The 23,238-nt window shown below is 37.2% G+C and overlaps 1 protein-coding gene across 1 annotated transcript in view; it reads left to right on the forward strand.

The window, feature by feature from the left end:
* LOC111522688 (zona pellucida sperm-binding protein 3 receptor-like) overlaps positions 1-23,238 on the forward strand; it is a 42,010-nt gene that overhangs the window by 8,204 nt on the left and 10,568 nt on the right. Inside the window, exons 2-5 of the mRNA XM_023186851.1 lie at positions 9,197-9,381; positions 10,327-10,506; positions 17,545-17,574; positions 22,076-22,270. Coding sequence (XP_023042619.1) covers positions 9,197-9,381; positions 10,327-10,506; positions 17,545-17,574; positions 22,076-22,270 — 590 coding nt within the window. The remainder of the gene's footprint in view (positions 1-9,196; positions 9,382-10,326; positions 10,507-17,544; positions 17,575-22,075; positions 22,271-23,238) is intronic.

A 23,238-nucleotide genomic window follows, 5' to 3' on the forward strand; every position in this document is an offset into this window, starting at 1 on the left:
TGATGGGGTTGTTTGTTTTTTTCTTGTAAATTTGTTTGAGTTCTTTGTAGGTTCTGGGTATTAGCCCTTTGTCATATGAGTAGATTGCAAAATTTTTCTCCCATTCTGTAGGTTGCCTGTTCACTCTGATGGTAGCTTCTTTTGCTGTGCAGAAGCTCTTTAGTTTAATTAGATCCCATTTGTCAATTTTGGCTTTTGTTGCCATTGCTTTTGGTGTTTTAGACATGAAGTCCTTGCCCATGCCTATGTCCCAAATGCTATTACCTAGGTTTTCTTCTAGGGTTTTGATGGTATTAGGTCTAAGATTTAAGTCTCTAATCCATCTTGAATTAATTTTCGTATAAGGAGTAAGGAAAGGATCCAGTTTCAGCTTTCTACTTATGGCTAGCCAATTTTCCCAGCACCATTTATTAAATAGGGAATCCTTTCCCCATTTCTTGTTTTTCTGTACTTTTAAAAATTCTGTTTCTCCCTCTATTCCTCAGGCTATTTCCATCACCACAATACTTTTGCACTATCAACATTGAGAGAACTTTCCTGAAATGATTGCTCCTGTCCCTAAAAGGCACAGCAGTTACGTTTGTCTGCTTGCTTTAAGTTAAATGTTTTTCTTTACACTGTGACTAACTAGTTCATCTATTTCCTTCAGAAGTTCACTCACAGTGGTGCTGAATAATTATACCAGGAATAAAACATGTATAGGTTATTTGGAACGTGAATCTCATGCTAAAGTTTAGTTGAGCCTGAGAAAAGTAAACTACGAAACCCCTGCTGCCAAATATCCTTCTTTGACCACAAGAAAATAAATTAAAACGAAGTGAATTCTTTCTAGTCCAGGTTTAATAACTGTGGGCAGAAAGCAATTGGTAAGCTAGAGGCTCTGCCCTAAAAAGTGATAACTAAAGAGAGACTATTTTGGTTACATTACCATTTTATATTTATGGGCACTAAAAAAGAGGGATGCTATTTTCTAATATTTCTCTGAATTCAGGAACAACCCTTCTTAGTACTGTTTCTGCCAATTTTACCCTATAAGTGACCTTCTGATACCAAGTCTATTTGCATATTTAGGGATATAGTGAATTCTCCTTTATTTAGAAAATAATACTCTTTATTCAAAATGTAAATACATTGAATAGATTATGTAATTAAATTATTTCCACAAAATTATTTTCCCTCAGAAACTTTTATGCCATCTATTTCAATACCAAGTAGAAGCTTATTATAAGTTTTAGATTATCCCAAAATGTCTGAGTGTCAGCCTGGGTCCAATCAGGAGACAGAAACCATACAGTGATTTAAATAGAGGAAATTTAATGCATAGAATTACTAAACTCTGATAAAAAAGCTAATTATAAAATTTAAGAAAACTCTCTATGGTATTCTAGGGCTGAGGCAAGGCACTCAAGGGAGACAAACTGCAATGAGGTGCCCTTTCCCAAGGCTGGGGTTTAGACTTCATTAAAAAGGTATTGTTGCAATCCACTGGATGCCAGAGAAGTTCACTAATTGCCTGGACAAAAGCAGGTCTGCTGTCATTGGGCAAGTAGAAACCAAATATCTAGAATAGAGGCAGACTATAGGTGTGCTCCACCTGTTGGCTACATGCATAGGCCTGCAGATAGGGCTGGGGTCCCTGGAACACGAGCTATCTGTGAGGGGGACCACAGATAGTGGCCAGATGGGCAGGTGTGCAGAAGGAAAAGTGACCCCAGTAGCAAGCCTTCAAGGCAGAGAAAGCACACAGGCAAGTAGGCGGCCAGGTGTGCAGGCATGAAGAGGGAGTAGGTGTGCTGTTGTGGTAAGAGTCTTGGAGAAGTATCCATCAGAAGAACCACAGGAAGGTGACAGCCAGTCTGGTCCAGGACCATAAGATTGCCAGGGGATAGTGCATTCTGGGAAGAGGGCCTGGGGCAGACCACCCACGTATATCTTACTAACCCATCATGTAGCAGTAGGAAACAGCAGGAGAATCTTTGCTTCCTGCAACGTCCCTCGAGCATCCTCTAATGAGAATATTAAACATCTTTCTCGCTGTAAAGGATTAATACTTAAGGGAATTTCATCCATTATCACAGAGCTGTAGTAAATGGTGAGTTTGCATCGGAGAGGAAATGCATTGATAACTGGCACGACACGTATAACTTAATGATGATAAAATAAAAATGCAAAGTCAAACCACTCAAGGATTGCTTAGAGTGCCACCTGTGGAGGGGGAAGTACTGGAAGAGTAGCAGCAATTTCACTAAAATTTAGACTTATAAGTAATTTAGTTGAGTTTATTTTCAGTCAAGGAAAAATGATTATATATTTCCTAGTAGTTGATAAAAAGAAAGAGTTTTGAAAGAGGAACTTATTTTCACTAATTAAAATAGAAAAACAAAATAGAAAATTAACATTTATCTCATGGGCTATTTAATAAGAAACAGTGAATAACATAATTAGGACAATGCCAATAACATGGACAATTGCAAAGTTTTTCAAATAGCCAAATATACTAGCCTTTTATGAGAATTGAGTTCATCTATTAAAACGTAAATTAAGACTGATACTTTTACAAGAAGTTAAGCAAGCTACTGATATCCAGGTACAGCTACTAAAGCTCTGTTTCGAATCAAAGATAGAACCTGGAATATATAGAAAAATGAATGGATTTCGTCTCTGTTAGATTAGTGATTCCTGCGTTTGCTGCACATGAGAATCACTTGAGGCATTTAAAAAATCATTCAGACATTGAAGCCTCATTAGATATATTTGATTAGGGGATTGGGAATCTGCATTTTAGCAAGCACGGATGATTTGGGGAGCTGCCTCACTCAAGGTGGCAATCTTTCTCTGGAACAGCCCACATTTATTGATTGGTTGATACAGTGGTACAAAAGCCCAGCTTTACTTAATCCTGCACACCTTTGAAGGGCCAGTCCAGCTTTAGAGGATGCTCTGAAGTCTCTGATGCAACTGCTTCAAAGTTTTGCTTTTCTCTCTTCCCTCTCATTCTTCTTTTACAGACAATGTTCCTGTGAAAACTCCTCAATAAGCCACTCTGCATGCATATTTGTATTCTTCTTTACTGATTTACTTGTTTGTGTTCGTTCCTCATGTGTTTATTTGACAATTTTATTTTTGAATGATTTGTAAAGAAGGATTTTATATTTAAGACATGAAATTTTAATTGTTATATCTGCTTTAATTAATTATTTATTTATTTTTGAGACAGGGTCTTGCTCTGTCTTTCAGGCTGGAGTGTGGTGGTGTTATCATGGCTCACTGCAGCCATGACCTCCTGGGCCCAAGGGATCTTCCTGTCTCAGCCTTCTGAGTAGCTGAGACCACAGGCATGCACAACCATGCCCAGCTACTATTTTTTATTTTCATTTTTGTAGAGACAGGGTCAGGGTCTCCCTGTGTTGCCCAGGCTGGTCTCGAACTCCTGGGCTCACGTGATGCACCCTCCCAGGCTTCCCAAAGGGTTGAGATTACAGGCATGAGCCACTGTAACTGGCCTTAACATTTTATTATTGTTTCATTTACTTAATAGTGTTTGATATATTGAAGATTTTAAAAATTGTATTCAAATTATATATTGTTCCATTTAATTATTTCCACCCTCACTCTAATGCTTAAAAACATTATGTCCATTGGGAGGCCGAGGCAGATGGATTGCCTGAGCTCAGAAGTTCGAGACTAGCCTGGGCAACACAGAGAAACCCTGTCTCTACTAAAATACAGAAAATTAGCCGGGCGTGGTGGCATGCACCTGTAGTCCCAGCTACTCGAGAGGCTGAGGCAGGAGAATCACCTGAACCTGGGAGGCGGAGCTTGCAGTGAGTTGAGATCACCACTGCACTCCAGCCTGGGCAACAGAGCCTGACTCTGTCTCTCCAAAAAAACAAAAAACAAAACAAAAACAAAAGACATTACAACCAAAAAGTATATGACTCTTTATGGACATTTAGTGCTCCCAACGGACTTATTTAAAAACAGAAAATCAATAGTTAAAAGCAAATCCTCAAGGATTTTCCAGAGTTAGTTCTATGAGGAGAAAGTACCAGAAGATAGAACAGGGACAAAATGAGAATCAAAGCAGACTGGGGATTCTTACCCCTACTTCCCAAGTTTGTTTTTAGTTGAAAAGAAAATACTGAAAAATGTTATCAGCAAATGTTTAACTACCCTCACTTCTCAATTGTGAAACTGTGAGAGGGTCTGATATAGGTATGTGCTTAGTTTTAACCAAGTCCCACTTCTGAATCCAAATCTTTCAACAGCGTTTGAACACGAAAACAGTATGAATAGACATGTTATGATCCAGCACGTAGAAAACTATGGTCCAATACTGTACAGTATTTCCTATTTTATCCAGCTACTCAGTTTCTATCTTCATCCAAGATACATCCCTAATTTAATCCAGAAAGATTTTACTTAACATGCCAGTCCTCTCAGTCTGTCACCACTTCTTCTTAGAGAACCTGTTTCCTCATGCCTCACCTCATCTTGCCCTATTCCTCCTTTTCTAATGCCATTATTCTTTTGATTTGTAGCAATCATCTTTTTTCTGTTATTTATAATTCTATAAAATAAGCATGCATCCCTAAATACTCTAACTGAGTATTTGTTACTTCTTTTTATATATGAGATCATGCAGTATGTATTATATTTTGTCTGATTTCTTTTGCTTACATTTGTGAGGTTTATTTACGTTGAGCCTAATTGTCATTTATTCATTTTCATTGCTATATATTATACCATACTATGGCTGTGTTATAATTTACTTATCTACTTTATTAAGGATACAATTTAGATGGTTTTAGTTCTTTGGCTATTACATAACTATGAATATTCCAATACATGTCTTTTGGTGTACAGTACATGCCGGTTGTATAATGTATGTATTCAACTTTCATAGACAAATTTCCAAAATCAAGGTTTATATCCTGGCTATGCTGCTTAGAAGCTATATGACAAGTAAAATACAATTTAAATCTTTTGAAAAAATCCTGTCAAGGGGAAAATAAAGAAATAATAGTAAAAAAGAATGAAGAAAGTCTACATGTGTTTTCATGAAAGTATTAAACTCATGAATAGAGGTAAATCTACAAATCACACTTAGAATACTCCAGTGATGTTATGGTGCTATGTAAATCTCTCAATCCTCTAGTATAAATGTTTAAAGTCAAAATAGTCAAAACGACAACAGCTACAATTAGTGGCTAAGGAACACAGAATAGATAAAGTAAATTAGGGCAAGAAAAATATAAATTGGGAGAAAAGCAGAAAAAGTCTAGAGTATTTTTATACTCTAGACCAAAGTTAAGTTTATACTCTAGACCAAAGCTAAGTTGATATTCAGCTAAAAATAGTCAATACAACTTTAGGAGTCTTTATATATTTGCTGCATGGTGAACTGCAAATAAAGAAATTACAGCAGACACACAGATAAGAAAAAGGGAACAAAGTTAAACACCACAGAAAACCACCAACAGAGAGGAAGCAACAAAAAATTAAGAAAGAAACAGAGAACCTATATAACAACCAAAGCAATTAATAAAATGGCAAGAGTCAGTCCTTACCTATCAAAAGTAACCTTGAATGTAAATAAGTTAATTTTTTAAGTTGAAAGATACATAGTGGCTAAATGAATAAAACTACAAGATCCAATGATGTGCTACCTATAAGAGACTCATTTCATGGTAAAGTCAAATATAGACTGAAATTGAAGGGATGGAAAAAATATTCCAAGCAAACAAAAACCTAAAGCAAACAGGAGTAGCCATGCTTATATATGATAGACTTGAAGCAAAAAAAAAAAAAAAAAAAAAAAAACTGTAAAAAGTCTTTATATAATGATAAAAAGATCAATTCAACAAGAGTAAATAATAATTATAAATACATATGTACCCAATCCTAGAGCACCCATATATATAAAGCAAATATTGTTAGACCTAAAGAGAGATGGACTGCAATACAATAATACTAGGGAATATCAACATCTCACTTTCAGCAATGGACACATTATTTAGAAAAAAAAATCAACTCAGAAACATCAGACTTAAAGTGCCCCATAGACCAAATGGGTCTAACTGATCTTTACAAAATATTCCACACACCATCTACAGAATACACATTTTCAACTGCACATGGAACACTCTCCAGGATAGATCAGATGTTAGGACACAGAACAAGTCTTGAAAAATTTAGGAAGGTAGAGATCATATCAAATAACTTTTCTGATCACAATAATGTGAAACTTGAAATTAACAACAAGGAAAACTTTGGAAACTTTACAGATATATGAAAGTTAAACAACATGTCCCTAAACAACCAATTGGTCAAAAGGAAATTAAAAGGAAAACTAAAAGATTTTTTGAGACAAATGAGAATGACAACACATTATACCCAAACCTATAGAACACAGCAAAATGAGTTCTAATTGGGAAGTTTATAGTAATAAATACCTACATAAAAAAGAAGAGAAATTTCTAATAATCATCCCAAGGAACTAGACAAACAAGAACTAACTAAACCTAAAATTGATATAAGGAAGAAAATAATAAAGTTCAAAGCAGAAATAAATGAAAAAGATATGAAAAAAATTAAAAAGAGGCTGGGCACGGTGGCTCACACCTGTGATCTCAGCACTTTGGGAGGCTGAGTCAGGCAGATCATGAGGTCAGGAGATCAAGACCATTCTGGCTAACACGGTGGAACCCTGTCTCTACTAAAAGCTGGGTGTGGTGGTGGGCACCTGTAGTCCCAGCTACTAGGGAGGCTGAGGCAGGAGAATGGCGTGAACCCAGGAGGCAGAGCTTGAGGTGAGCTGAGATCGCACCACTGCACTCTAGCCTGGGTGACAGAGTGAGACTCCATCTCAAAAAAAAAAAAAAAAAAAAGCAATAAAATGAAGTTGGGTTTTTGAAAATATAAACAAAAATGACAAACATTTAGCTAGACTAAGAAAAAAAGGAGAGAATGCTAAAATAAATAAAACAGAGATTTTTTATTTTAAGGAGACATTACTACTAATACCACAGAAATAGAAAGTATTATAAGACACTATTATAAACAACTATATGCCAACAAATTTGATAAGACAGAAGAAGTGGATAAATTCCTGGACGCATACAACCTACCAAGATCAAGTTATGAAGAAATAGAACATCCGAACAGACCAATTAAAAGTTGAATTGAAGAGAAAATTGAATCAGTAATCAAAAGTTTTCCATCAAATAAAAGCCTAGGACCTTATGTCTTCTTTGCTGAACTCTACCAAACATTTAATAAAGAACTAATATCAATTCCTCTCAAACTGTTCTAGAAAAATTGAAGAGGAGGGAATACTTACAAACTCATTTTGCAAGGCTAGCATTACTTTGATTCTAAAACTAGACAAGTACACAATGAAAAAAGAAAACTATAAGCTGATATCCCTGATGAGCATTGATGCAAAGATTCATAACGAGATACCAGCAAACCAAATCCAAGAGCACATTAAAAAGATTATTCATTATAATGAGTGGAATTCAGCCCAGGGATCCACGGACGGTTTATCAGACTCAGGTTAATAAATGTGACCACACTACATTAACAGAAAGAAAGAAAGAGAAGCATGATATAATCATTTCAATAGGTGCAGAAAAAGAATGTGACAAAATTTCACATTCCTTCATGACAAAAACTCTCAACAAATTATTATAGAAGATATGCACCTCAAGACAATAAAGGCATATATAAAAAACTCATAGCTAACATCATACTGAATGGGGAAAATCTTCATATACAAATGGACCAATGGAATGGAAGAGAGAGCCTGGAAATAAACTTACTCACCTAAAGCCAACTGGTTTTTGACACAGGTGAGAACACATATTGGAGAAAAGACAGTCTTCAATAAATGGTGCTGGGAAAATTGGATATTCGCATAGAGAAGAATGAGACTAGATCCCTACCTCTCACTATACACAAAATCAACTCAAAATGGATTAGAGATTTACATATGAAACCCCAAACTACAAAACTACTAGAAGAAAACATAGGGGAAATGCCCCACAACATTGGCCTATTGAGTTAAATGGACATGAGTTGGCAGTTCATATAATTAAGGACAGATGATAATATGAAACCATCTCAAACTGCCTAAGGTTTCAGAACAAAAGGTGAAATCCTGTATTTCACTGAAAATTAATTTTATATATCACTTTGGATAATACTTCTTAAGTAACTTGTTTCTGAAGTAAACTTAGGATATGTGAGGGTTTTTCTCATTCGGGGGTAAGAATGACTTTATAGAGATCTTGCTTTGAAGAAGTCTCTGATTAATGAATGACTGGAACCAAGAAACATAACAGTAATACTACTTATTGTTGGAGGTTGTTGGTAAAAACCATACTTAAAAAATTCTAAATGACCCAATGGATTTTTGTTTTTGTTGATAGTTGCCATAAGAAAATCATATAGATGGATGGATAGATAGATCTATGATTAATAGATAGAGACATCTCCAACTCTTTTCCTCTGTCGTCATTTTCTTGCTTTTCTTAAGCTTGCTCTTTCTTCTATAACTCTTCTGCCATTTCCTTGTTCAGATAATTTCCTTGGTTCACTTGGCCAATTGCTATAGTCTTCTTAATCAATCTCCCTGTCTCTTCTCTCTGCCTCTTTCAGTCTACCTTGTACACATCTGCCACAATAGTCTTTCAAAAACAGAGTAATCATGTTACTTAAACAAAGTATATATATATTTCCTAGTTTCAAGCTCCCAATTTTGGTATTGAAAACCTGATCAAACCCAGTTCTAACCTGCCTCTCTATCTTTAACTATCATCTCCTGTCAGGAATTCCTTATCTTCTAAACAAACTGAAGTACTAATTACTATTTTCAAGAAATAACCTTTACCTTCTCACTGCTGTGCCTTTACTCAATTTTTACTATTGCCATAAAATATCCCACATTTAACACTCCACATTTCACAGCAATATCTACTACCTCTGTACAGTCCACCCCAGATCTCTGGAATTTACTGGTATCCTGAATATGTTCCTGTCAGAAAATACAAGCTATCTTTTATTACAAACATTTAATGCCTTTTCTTCTACATTTGATTATAATCTCCTTGAAAACAGTTCCCATTTTTATTCTTCGTAGTACTTTATGACAGGTAAGAATTCAAGGACTGTTTATTAAGTTGAGTTCTTTCAGCAGAAAAACACTGAAGAGGCACCAGATCATGCACTCCCAGAAAGCTCCACTGGCACTCCTTGAGGGCTCCACCTTCAAAAGAAAAGGAGAAATGGCAGCTTTGCTCTTCTCTAGGCTGTGGAAAGTCTCTGGTTCAACTCTGTTCCAAATGATGCTGGTCACTGTTTTGTTGGCTACCGTTCTTGGTAAGTAGTGGAGAGACAGGCCAGACAACCAGTCTACAACTGAGTTCATCACACACCCTATTTTAAGAGGTGTCTAAGAGATCTTTAACATTATGGGATATATTTGACCACCTGGAATTTGGGAAACATACTATAAATTAAAAAAAGAAAATCTTGTTTTATAGACGCTCCTGATGCTCCCTTGTAGAATTTTTCTCTCCAGGAAACTCTGAACAACTTAACATTGACGCAATCATGACTTGTAATAAATTCGTATCATCTGCCAGCCTGGCCATGAACTCTCACTGCCTGTGTGGTCATTTAGAATGTAGGGGAGGTTGGTATAATTCTTCTGGGGCATTTGGAAGGTCACTCAGTACTTTGTTTAATTCTTGCCAGGGAAGTAGAATTAAGATTTTATTTTTCAAGGGTTTAATGATTCTCCACCTTGTGATGCTTTTGAAAAATATTTTTATTTTTTAACAGGCCATTTATTCTAAACCTAAAAGGTCCAAAAGGACACAAATGAAATGCCTCCTCATCCTTGACTGAGGCAACTAATCTTGCATAATGCTATTATTAGTAGAAAATATATTTCTGCTAAGGCAGGAGGTAGAGCCATATGGCATAGCATAGCTGCCTATATTCTGAGCAGACAGATGTGGGCAATCTGATAGAATGATGAAAATCAAGTCTATTCATTCACTTTCTAATAAATTAGCACTTATGCAGTCAAAGACGGATGAAATTTTTCTGCCTTTACTCATTATTGTTGTCATTATCATTACTCAACAAGCGTGTATTATTCATCACTTACTGCACTCATTGAACAATGACATAACAGGAGTTATGATGAAAGAGAAAATCATGGTTTCTGCTCTAGAAAACTTAGTACTCAGATATTGAGACATTGTGTCCCAAGATATAGCTGTTGATGTTCCTTGCCATTTTTTTTTGTGTGTGCAGGTGACTGTGGTCCTCCACCCAAGTTACCATTTGCTTCTCCAATAAATCCATTGTATGATACTGAATTCAAAACTGGAACTACTCTGAAATACACCTGCCACCCTGGGTATGGTAAAATCAGTTCAAGTCGACTGATTTGTGATGCCAAAGGCTCATGGAACTATAGTATCTTTTGTGCAAGTAAGTATCAACATTTATTTTTCTCACCTTTACTTTTTTTCCCAGAAAGTTCTTTTAGGAACTTAATGAATTACTTAATTCATATGAAAATCTTTGATCAAAACAGTTCAAAATTAACATCACCTATAGTATTTGGAGTCAGTTGGGAATACACTTGGACATATTTTTCTAACAGTTAAAGTATGGCATCTGCTTCCCTTTTCCTTCTGTTTCCCTGTGACGAAGGTCATATATTTTTGAGAGCACACATTTTTATGGACAACTGGTCAATAAGCATACCTAGTATTATCACAGTGGTCTAACTGAGCAAATGAAACTAAGTGAAGTTTTTTTTTCTCTTCTTAAAATGTGTCAGAAAAATGAGATATACGTTTACATTTATTTTTTTCTCAAAGCATAGTCACTATCGACATTAACCAACCACACCTAGCATTCCTGCATATTTGCAACCATGCCTTCTTTAAAGCCATATTATTTATATGCTCTGGATCTATCATCCACAAACTTAATAATGAACAAGACAATCAAAAAATAGGAGGATTATTTAAAATAATACCCCTTTCCTCAACTTCCCTAACCATCGGTAGTCTGGCACTCACAGGCATGCCTTTTCTTACAGGCTTGTACTCCAAAGACCTTATTATCGAAACCGCAAACACGTCGTATACCAACGCCTGAGCCCTATCTATCACTCTGATTGCCACCTCCCTAACAAGCGTCTATAGCACTCGAACCATGCTCCTCACCCTAACAGGACAACCCTGCTTCTCGACCCTAATTAATATCAACGAAAACATTCCCACCCTACTAAACCCAATCAAACGCCTCACAACCGGCAGCCTACTCGCAGGATTCCTCATCACCAACAGCATCTCTCCCACTTCACTCCCCCAAACAACAATATCACCCAACCTAAAACTCTCAGCCCTATACGTAACTGCTCTAGGATTCCTAGTAGCCCTATACCTTACTCTTATAACCAATAAGCTTAAAATAAATATTCCACTCCACACATTCAAATTCTCCAATATATTAGGATTCTACCCCATTACAATTCACCGCACAGTTTCCTACCAAAACCTACTTATAAGTCAAAACCTAGCCTTCCTCTTACTAGATTCAATCTGATTAGAAAAATCTATACCCAAAACAATCTCACATACCCATATTACTACTTCAAGCCTCACTGCCACTCAAAAAGGCATAATCAAATCCTATTAACTTTCTTCATTCCCCTTACCCTAACCTTATTTTTAATCACATAGTCTATTACCCTGAGCAATCTCAATTACAATATATACACCAACAAATACTGTTCAACCAGTAACTACTACCAATCAGCACCCATAGTCATATAAAGCACCTGCACCAATAGAATCCTCCCGAATTAACTCTGGCTCTTCTCCCTCAAAAACCACTCAACTCCCTATATGATTAAAATTAATCACCGCCACCAACCCATCAAAATCTAAAACTCATAAAACCAACCCCACCTCCATCGCCAACCCTACTAAAACACTCCCTAAAACCTCAAACCCTGAACCCCATGCCTCAGGATACTCTTCAATAGCCATTGCCCTAGTGTAGCCAAAAACAACCATTATATCCCCCAAATAAATCAAAAACACTATTAAGCCCATATAAGTCCCCCCATAATTCAGGATAATAACACAGCCAACCACACCACTAACAATTAACGCCAAGCCCCCATAAACAGGAGAAGGCTTAGAAGAAAATCCTACAAACCCCATAACAAATAGTACACTCAACAAGAATAAAATATATGTCATTGCTTCCACATGGACTCTAATCATGACTAATGATATGAAAAACCATTGTTGTATTTCAACTATAAAAACACTAATGACAGCAACACGCAAATCAAACCCACTTATAAAAATAATTAATAATTCCCTCATTGACCTACCCACTCCGTCCAGTATTTCTGCATGATGAAACTTCGGCTCACTCCTTGCTACCTGTCTAATCCTACAAATCATCACAGGCTTATTCCTAGCAATACACTGCTCACCAGACACCTCCTCCGCCTTCTCCTCAGTTGCACACATTACCCGAGACGTAAACTACGGCTGAACCCTCCGTTATCTCCACGCTAACGGTGCCCCTATATTCTTTATCTGCCTCTTCCTACATATCGGTTGAGGCCTATACTACGGCTCATTCCTCTCCTAGAAACTTGAAATATCGGCATTATACTCCTACTTATAACTATAGCAACAGCCATCATAGGCTACTTACTCCCATGGTGCCAAATATCATTCTGAGGTGCCACAGTAATCACAAACCTCCTGTCAGCCATCCCATACATTGGAACTGACCTTGTCCAATGGGTCTGAGGCGGATATTCAACTGCTAATCCCACCCTCACACGATTCTTTACCCTTCATTTTATCTTACCCTTCATTATTACAGCCCTTACAACCTTACATCTACTATTCCTTCACGAAACAGGATCAAACAGTCCCTCCGGGATTTCCTCTCCGACAAAATTACCTTTCACTCTTATTATACAATCAAAGATATCCTAGGCTTAATCCTCCTCCTCTTCGCCCTAATAATATTAGTACTATTTTCACCCGACCTACTAAGTGACCCAGACAACTATACTCCAGCTAATCCCCTAAACACTCCCCCTACATCAAACCAGAATGATACTTCCTATTTGCATACGCAATTCTACATCCATCCCTAACAAACTAGGAGGTGTATTAGCACTTCTACTATCAATCCTCATCTTTGCATTTATCCCCATACTTCACAAATCCAAACAACAAAGCATAACATTCCACCTACTCAGCCAATTCCTATATTGATTCCTAATCACAATTCTACTGACCCTTACTTGAATTGGAGGCCAACCAGTAAACCACCCCTTCATTATCATCAAATAGCATCCCTAATATACTTTATCACAATCTGAAACCTTATACCACTTGCCTCCTTAACCGAAAACAATCTATTCAAATGAACCTGCCCTTGTAATACAAGCTAATACGCCGGTCTTGTAAACCGGATATGGAGACTTCTCCCCAGGACAACTCAGAGAGAAAGCACTTAACTTCACCATCAGCACCCAAAGCTAATATTCTAATTTAAACTACTCTCTGTATTCTATGGGGTGCACGTTTTAAGTACGACTTAAGTACTAACTTATTTTACAACCTCCTATGTAATTCGTGCATTACTGCTAGCCAACACGAATATTACATAGTACTACAAATGCTTAACTGTACTTCGTACATATTTATGCACACTTACAAACTGTCCTTGTAAATATGCTTACAAGCAAGAATCCTCATGACTTAACCAACTGTAGAACATAACATCAACTACCAAAGATCAAGTTTTCCCCCAAGGATATCAACTAATGCCAAAACTCAGTTATCGTACACAGTACATTACACTGTTCATCGAACATAGCACATATAAGTCAAATATATTCTCGTCACCACGGATACCCCCCCTCAGTTAGTGGTTTCTTGTTCACCATCCTCCGTGAAATCAATCTCCTGCACAAGAGTGCTACTCTCCTCGCTCCGGACCCATAACACGTGGGGGTAGCTATAGTGAGCTGTATCCGGCATCTGGTTCTTACCTCAGGGCCATAAGACTAAGATCGCTCACACGTTCCCCTTAAATAAAACATCTCGATGGATCACGGGTCTATCACCCTATTATCCAGTCACGGGAGCTCTCCATGCATTTGGTATCTTTTATGTCGGGTGTGCACGCGACCCCATCGCAGAAAGCTGGCCCCGCCACACCATATGTCACAGGATCTGTCTTTGATTCCTAGTACATACCATTACGTTCAATATTCCAGCCTCGCATAACTACCAATAAGATGTTATTTAATTCATGCTTGCTGGACATAACAATAACCAATCCTAGTATAGTTGGTTAGTTTAGTATATTCATCCAAAACTATAAAACCACAACAAATTTTTACTTTTTTTTCTCAAACCCCCCATCCCCCATCTCTGGCCTTTCCCCTATAAATATACCTTTGCCAAACCCCAAAAACAAAAGCTTCAATTCACCGAGCCAGAGCCTGCGTTCTCATCTTTTAGCTATGCACAATTTTAACTGCTACCCCTCAACTAACACAATCTCCATCTCATCCTACTACTTTCAACTTTAACTCCCTCTCTATTTTACGCCACCTACATACCTACTGGCTACCAGACCTACACCCTTATTATCATAACCCCAAAGACAGTACCTCACAACCATATATAATCCCCCCAAATTTAACAAAACCCATTTATGTAGCTTAATCAACCTAAAGCAAGACATTGAAAATGCCTAGACGGATTTATACATCCCATAAACAGACAGGTTTGGTCCTGGCTTTTCTATTAACTCTTAGCAAGATTACACATGCAAGTATCCCCGCCCCAGTGAAAACACCCTCTAAATCATCACGATCAAAAGGAGTAAGTACCAAGCACGCACAACGCAGCTCAAAACACTTTGCTCAGCCGCACCCCCACGGGAAACAGCAGTGACAAACCTTTAGCAATAAACGAAAGTTTAACTAAGCTATGCTGCACCCAGGGTTGGTTAATTTCGTGCCAGCCACTGCGGCCATATGATTAACCCAAGCTAATAGAAAACGGCATAAAGAGTGTTTTAGATCTATTTTAATAAAGCTAAACTCCATCTAAGTTGTAAAAAACACCAGCTGATGTAAAATAAACTACGAAAGTGGCTTTAAAGCTTCTGAATACACAATAGTTAAGATCCAAACTGGGATTAGATACCCCACTATGCTTAGCCCTAAACCTCAATAGTTAGAACAACAAAACTACTCGCCAGAATACTACAAGCTACAGCTTGAAACTCAAAGGACTTGGCGGTGCTTCACATCCCTCTAGAGGAGCCTGTTCTATAATCAATATGCTCCAATTCACCTCACCACCTCTCGCCTAGTCTATATACCGCCATCCTCAGCAAACCCTAATAAAGGTTATAAATTAAGCATAAGTGCCCCCGCAAAAACGTTAGGTCAAGGTGTAGCTTATGAGATGGTAAGAAATGGGCTACATTTTCTACCCCAGAAAACCCCACGATAGCTCTTATGAAATCTAAGAGCCCAAGGAGGATTTAACAGTAAATTAAGAGCAGAGTGCTTAATTGAATAAGGCCATAAAGCACGCACACACCGCCCGTCACCCTCCTCAAGTATATTTAAGGATCAACTTAACTAAACACCCCTCATATCTATATAGAGGAGATAAGTCATAACACGGTAAGTGTCCTGGAAAGTGCACTTGGATAAACCAAGGCATAGCTTAATATAAAGCATCCGGCTTACACCCTGAAGACCTCAATATAATTTGATTGCCTTGAGCTAATGCTAGCCCCAAACCCAATCAATACTAATACCAAATAACTTCTAGTAGACTATTCACTCGTACAAAAGTATAGGCGATAGAAATTTTATCCTGGCGCTATAGACACAGTGCCATAAGGGAAAGATGAAAAAAGACCAACCAAGCACAAAACGGCAAGGACACACCCCTATACCTTCTGCATAACGAATTAACCAGAGACAACTTCACAAAGAGAACTAGAACCAAGTTCCTCGAAACCAGACGAGCTACCCAAAAACAGCTAAAAGAGCACACCCGTCTATGTGGCAAAATAGTGGGAAGATTTCTGGGTAGAGGTGACAAGCCTACCAAGCCTGGTGATAGCTGGTTATCCAAGATAGAATCTTAGTTCAACCTTAAGTTTACCTACATAATCACTTAATCCCCTTGTAAACTTAACTGTTAGTCTAAAGAGGGACAGCTCTTTAGACACTAGGAAAAAACCTTGTATACAGAGTAAAAAAATCCAATTTCCATAGTTGGCCCAAAAGCAGCCATCAATTAAGAAAGCGTTCAAGCTCAACATCAAACACCTAAAAAATCCCAAACGTACTACTGAACTCCTCGCATCACATTGGATTAATCTATTATTTCATAGAAGCAACAATGTTAGTGTAACATGAAAATTTTCTCCACTGCATAAGCCTACATCAGACTGAAAAATTTCACCGATACTTAACAGTCCAATATTTACAAACACAAACAAAACTAATACTACTCACACTGTTAACCCAACACAGGCATGCTTCCAAGGAAAGGTTAAAAAAAGTAAAAGGAACTCGGCAAACTTAACCCCGCCTGTTTACCAAAAACATCACCTCTAGCATTACCAGTATTAGAGGCACCGCCTGCCAAGTGACACATGTTTAACGGCCGCGGTACCCTGACGGTGCAAAGGTAGCATAATCACTTGTTCCTTAAATAGGGACTTGAATGAATGGCACCACGAGGGTTCAACCGTCTCTTACTTTTAACCAGTGAAATTGACTTGCCCGTGAAGAGGCGGACATAAGATAATAAGATAAGAAGACCCTATGGAGCTTTAATTTACTAATGCAATCTAAACCATACAAATCTGTGCACTTTAACTTACTACACCTGAATTAAAAATTTTGGTTGGGGTGACCTCGGAGCATAACTCAGCCTCCGAACAACCTATGCTAAGGCTACACCAGCCAAAGAGAATCAATGCCCACAATTGATCCAATAACTTGACCAACGGAACAGGTTACCCTAGGGATAACAGTGCAATCCTATTTTAGAGTCCATAACGACAATAGGGTTTACGACCTCGATGTTGGATCAGGACATCCTAATGGTGCAGCAGCTATCATGGGTTCCTTTGTTCAACGATTAAAGCCCTCCGTGATTTGAGTTCAGACCGGAGCAATCCAGGCCGGTTTCTATCTACTCTATATTTCTCCTTGTACTAAAGGATAAGAGAAATAGGGCCCACTGCATAAAGCGCCCTCTTTCCATAGAAAGAGAAAAAATGAGTCAGAATAAGAAACAAGCATTGAAAAATATCTCTAGGTCTATCTGGAAGCAGGAGTTAAAGTTAGTGAACCAGACTTTTTTTTCCCTAATGTTCTATTTTGTGAGTAATTGGAATCATGAGTCATTATTTTAATTTTCCTCCTAGAGAAACGATGCAGAAATCCAGAATTAATCAATGGGATAGTGGAAGTTAAGAAAGATCTTCTCCTTGGTTCAACCATAGAATTCAGCTGCTCAGAGGGGTGAGTGTAAGGCAACCTAGAAGCAATAATTTCCTTTTCATTTAATTTTTATAAGGAGTTAAATGCATTTATATGTTTCAAAAATAAAAGTGGCAAAAAAAGACATACATCAGTAATTCTCACTTCCACCCCACCCTCATTCATCCCATTTCTCTCTACCCTCTGACAGAAAATGACATTGATTAATTTCAGATTTATCCCTTTAGTGTTTACTTCTATAAATACAAGTGAGTACAAGTATTTTTATCAACATTTTCCCCCCTTTATTATAACAGAATATATCTAACTGCGTACAATGTTTTGAACCTTGCTTTTGTTTTTTTCACTTACAACATTGCTATGGACTGAATTTTTTTGGTATTCCCTTAAAATTCATATCTGAATCCCCAGTGTGATGGTATTTGGAGATGGGGCCTTTGGGAGATAATTAGGTCTTGGGAGCGGAGTCCTCATGTGGGGATTAGTGTCCTCATAAAAAGACGTGAGAGAGCTCTCTCTCTCTCTTTCTCTCTCTCTCTCTCTCTGTCTCTTTCTCTGCCATGTGAGGACACAGCAAGAAGTCAAACCATCTGCAAACCAGGAAGTGGGCCCTCACCAGAACCTAACTATGTTGGTACCCTGATCTCAGACTTCCTAGCTTCCAGTACTGTGAGAAATACATTCCTGTTGTTTAAGCCATCCAGTCTATGGTATTTTGTTAAAGCAACCAGAAACATCTAAGACAAATATGTACTAGAGATCTTTGACATTCATGCACCAAGTGTTTCCTCATTCTCTCTGTCTATGTGTATATGTATGTTTACAGCTGTATAGTTTTCTAACGCATGTGTCGTAGCTTATCATAGTTTATTTAATGATTCCTACTGATGGACTTTTGTGTGTTTCCAATCTTTTCCTGTTACATACAATGTCCTGATGCATACTTTGTATATATGTTATGGTATATGTATTAATATAGAGAGATGTTTGTAGGACAAATTCCCAGAAGTGGGATTGTTGGATTAAAGAGAAGATGCTTTGAAATTTTGCTAAATATTGCCAAATTGCTCTTTATAAACTGTAATATTTTATAATATAAACAAATGCCTATGTCTATACCTCTGTGATTCACTATTTTATCAAACTTTTGAATTTTTGCCTATTAAAAAGAGAAAAAATCTCTGTATAGTATTTTTTAAGTTTTTTAATTTTTCAGACCTCTTAGGGATGAAAAGCTTTTTATTTTGAGATAAGTATAGGTTCATATGCAAATGTTAAAAAAATACAGAAAGAATCCATATCTTTCTCTAGATGGCCTTGACATTGTCTTGGCATCATTTATTAATAGATCTACACCTAATCCATGCGAGAGAACATCTTTTAAAAATACGTATTTAATTCTTCAGTGTATATTAGTATTTTTTAGATGTTCTATTCAATGCTTTTAGTCTTTCTGTATATTCACACAACCAGGTCCTTTCTCTTGAATTTTTAGTGTGCAATATCACTTAGAGGTATCCGCCTGACTGTTCTGTTTTTATAGTTTTCCTATGTTTGCTTGTTTATATTTCTATATGAACTTTTAAATTGGTTGAGTTTTACTTTTAATCGATTGTATTAAGCTTTTAAATGAACTTTAAGAGAATAGACATTTTATGATGTTGCATCTTGCCAGCCAAGACTTCCCATTTGTCCTAGTCGTCTACATGTGTGTGGCTGCGTGTGTGTGTTTCAGGACTGTTTTAAAGTTTTCCCCATTTACATTTTTCAATTTTTATGTTTAGTCTTTGCTATCTTATTTTATTTTTGTCTTATTTTTGAGATTGCAAATGGTGTCTTTTATTCCATTATATCTCCTAACAATTTTTATTCATATATATGGAAACTACTTATTTCTATATGTTAATCTCCTATCTCAGCTAATACCTTGAATTTCCTTATTACTTATAATAGTCTATCAGTTGGTGATATGAATTGGCTTTGTACCCACCCAAATCTCATTTTGAATTGTAGCTCCCATAATTTCCACATGTGGTGGAAGGGACCCCATGGGAGATAACTGAATTATGGAGTGGGGGTGGTTTCCCCCATATTGTTCTCATGGTGATGATTAAGTCTCACGAAATCTGATTATTTTATAAGGGGTTTCCCCTTTCACTTAGCACTCATTCTTTCTTGCCTGCTGCCATGTAAGACATGCCTTTTCCCTTCCACCAAGATTTTGAGGCTTCCTCAGCCATGTGGAATTGTCAGTCCATTAAACCTCTTTTTCTTTATAAACTACCCAGGCTCAGGTATGTCTTTATCAGCAGTGTGAAAACGGATTAATACAGTTGGATTTTCTTGGGATTTCCAGATATGTAATGATGTAATCTGAAAATCATGATTCTGTTATTTTCTCTTTTCTAATTTTTGTATTTCTAATTCCTTTTCCTTATGTACTTATGCTGGCAATTGCCTCAAATAAAAAAATGATACCAGTTATTGTTCTCTTATTCTTGACTCTAGCAGAAATGACTAGCAAGCATTTTCTTCCTAAATTTAGTGGAGCTGTATCTCCACTGATTCCCATTATATTGAACATTTTTGGCCAAAACTAATTGTTGATTATTTTTCAAATGCCATTTTAGTGACTATGAAGATGATTATTTATTTTTCTTAATAGATGTATTAATATCATGTATATATTAGTCTGCTCAGGCTGTCATAACAAAATACCAAAATCCCATGGACTGGGACAGTTCTAGAGTCTAGAAGTCTCAGAACAAGGTCCCGCAGGGTTTGGTTCCTGTTGAGGGCTCCCCGCCTGGGTTGTAGATGACTGGTTGCCTTCTCACTGTGTCCACACATGACCTTTCCCTGGTGTCAGCACGAGGGCGCAGGGACTGCAAGTGGGAGATCTTTGTGGTGTTTTTTCTTATAAGGACTTTAATCTTATTGGATCAGGGCCCTACCCTTCTGAACATTAATTACTTCCTTATGCAAATATAGCCACACAAGGGGATTAGGGCTTCCACATACAAATTTTGAGTAGGTACATTCAGTCTATAACAAGGTGTTGTATATTAATATATTTCCTAATTTTGAAGAATCCTTTTATTCTTGAAATAAAACTGTACTATTTGATCATTGTATAATTTTCTTTTAAAGTGTTCCTGGACTCTGTTTGATAATATTTTATTCAGGAGCTTATTATTGATATTCAGGGTAAATTTTTTTTTTTAAAGGCAAAAAGTCCTAGAAGAAAGACTGGGACTTGTCAAGAGCAAGAACAATGAGGTGATAATCAGGAAGTTAGGAACTTAAGAGTTCCTAAGGAACTCTCAGGTTTATGAGAGTAAACCAAGCTCTAGAAGCCAGAAGAAAGATTCAAATTAGAGGTCAGAGTACTAGTACACATCAGTAATGTGTCTTGCTCCTTTACTTAAAGGAAACTACATAACAAACTCGAGTGAACCACTTACTTGTTTTGAGCTGCATGATTTATAGCTTGTTAGGGAGAGTGTAGGATTTAAGCCAAGCCCTCAGATTTTAGGTGTAAAACTTGTTCTGTTCTATTTTTATTCATTGCGGATGGGTACCATGTGATACAAAGAAAAAACTTAAGTTGCTTAGACAAGCTGGAGCATTTTAAAATTGAACAAATAAAGCTTTTGCTTGATATGAGAAAATGTAACTGCAAGCTGGCCTAAATGGTCATTAGAAATCAAGAAAACATTATTTTTTCATTTCAAAATATTTAATAAAAATTTGTTTCTTTTTTTCTTTAATAGGAGGAAATTACAGTATTTATTGATGCAACATACATGTGGGAGAGCTTGGTGATGAGTAACTCAAAGGGGGTGATTTGAATTTGGGGCTTATATACCATTTTAGTAGGTGATGGGAGAAAGGTACTTATGGGAAGCAAATGACTTTTTAGAAAGATAAATACATTTTCAGGAGAACAAACAGGAGAAAAGAAAGTTTGCAAAAATATACACTTTTACAATTTTTATTTTAGGTTCAGGGGTACATATGCAGGTTTGTTATATAGGCAAATTCATGTCGTGGGGATTTGGCGTGCAGATTATTACATCACACATGTACTAAGCATAGTACTCAATATTTATTTTTTTCTGATTTGTCCAAAACCTCATAGATAATTTATGTCTAGAGTAAACGAATTCCACTAAAATCTTTGACCTACCTTATTTAGGTTTTTCTTAATTGGCTCAACCACCAGTCGTTGTCAGATCCAAGGTAAAGGAGTTGACTGGAGTGATCCTCTCCCAGAATGTGTAAGTAAGTAAAACTTTTTTTTTCTGACCTGACTACAAACCTAAACTACTTTAGGTAATAACACTACTGTGAAATTTCACTACTTCTTTTATCCTCCATTAGAATTTGCATGAATTTTGGATTTAACACAATGCCTACCCTGAGTATTTCTTTCTCTTCACTCACTCACCTCAGTTGCCAAGTGCGAGCCCCCTCCAGACATCAGGAATGGGAAACACAGCGGTGGAGATCGAGAATTCTACCCATATGCCTCCTCTGTCACTTACACCTGCAACCCCTACTTCTCACTCATAGGCAACGCCTCCATCTCCTGCACGGTGGAGAATAAAACAATAGGTGTCTGGAGCCCACACCCTCCTATCTGTGAAAGTAAGTCAGAATGATAAGTTCTGCTTTGATCTCTTTTATTTGTTTAAAAGCAAAAGGAAGGCGTATTTATTAGGGAAGATGGAATAATTAAAAGAGAAACTAATCATTACAATGATGGAGTCATTCATTTGTTCAACTAATGTTGTTGCATGCTGTAAGAATAGCATAGGGTGTACTGCAGTAGTAATCAACACCTAAATCTCAAGGCCTTTATATAGTAAATGTTTTTTTCAAGTTTCTTCTTAGTGCACTGCTAGCCTGGGAAACTCCCTAGGGCAGCTGTCACTTATATGGTAATCCAGATTGTTAGATCTTTGACACCTCCAAGTCAAAACTTCCACAATTAGTTCAGCGGGAGAAGAGAAAAAGGAAAGTCAGTCTCTGGCTCTTCAGTTCTTTGACCTGCAAGTGACACATATCACTTGTCATTACAGCCTTTTAGCCAGAACTAGTCCCTTGTTTCTGCATAATGCAGAGTAACTGGGAAACACTGTCTTTTGTTTATCTTACAATAACTGGAAATATGGGTGGACACTAATAATGTCAACCACGCATGCCTAAGGAGCAAACAAAACAACACCAACACCAGCAGGTAATAAAGGTAATACAAGACAATGAAAGAAAGTATTTTCCCTTGGCCTCTCTATGGAAGCCAGAAGAGATGTTTCGTCAATATCAGTAATGATTCAGCTTGCTTGTTTAGGACATTATTCTTTACTGCAATTAAAGTGCCTAAAACCATAGTATCAACATATTGTTTTGACTCAGTACAGGACACAGCCAGTGCCGGGGCAAGAGAGAGCATAATAGTGAAAAGACTGCAAGAAGTGGAAAAGGCAGGAGCTGAGGCTGGATAAGTTAGTAGGGGCCAGGTTACGAAAGCCTGTGTGTCACTTTCAGGAGTTTGGAATGAAGGAAAAGGGAAGACATTAAAAGGACAATGTGAAGTGAGACAAAACATAACTGAT

Source organism: Piliocolobus tephrosceles, chromosome 1 (genome assembly GCF_002776525.5).
Source record: "Piliocolobus tephrosceles isolate RC106 chromosome 1, ASM277652v3, whole genome shotgun sequence".
Lineage (NCBI taxonomy): Eukaryota > Metazoa > Chordata > Mammalia > Primates > Cercopithecidae > Piliocolobus > Piliocolobus tephrosceles.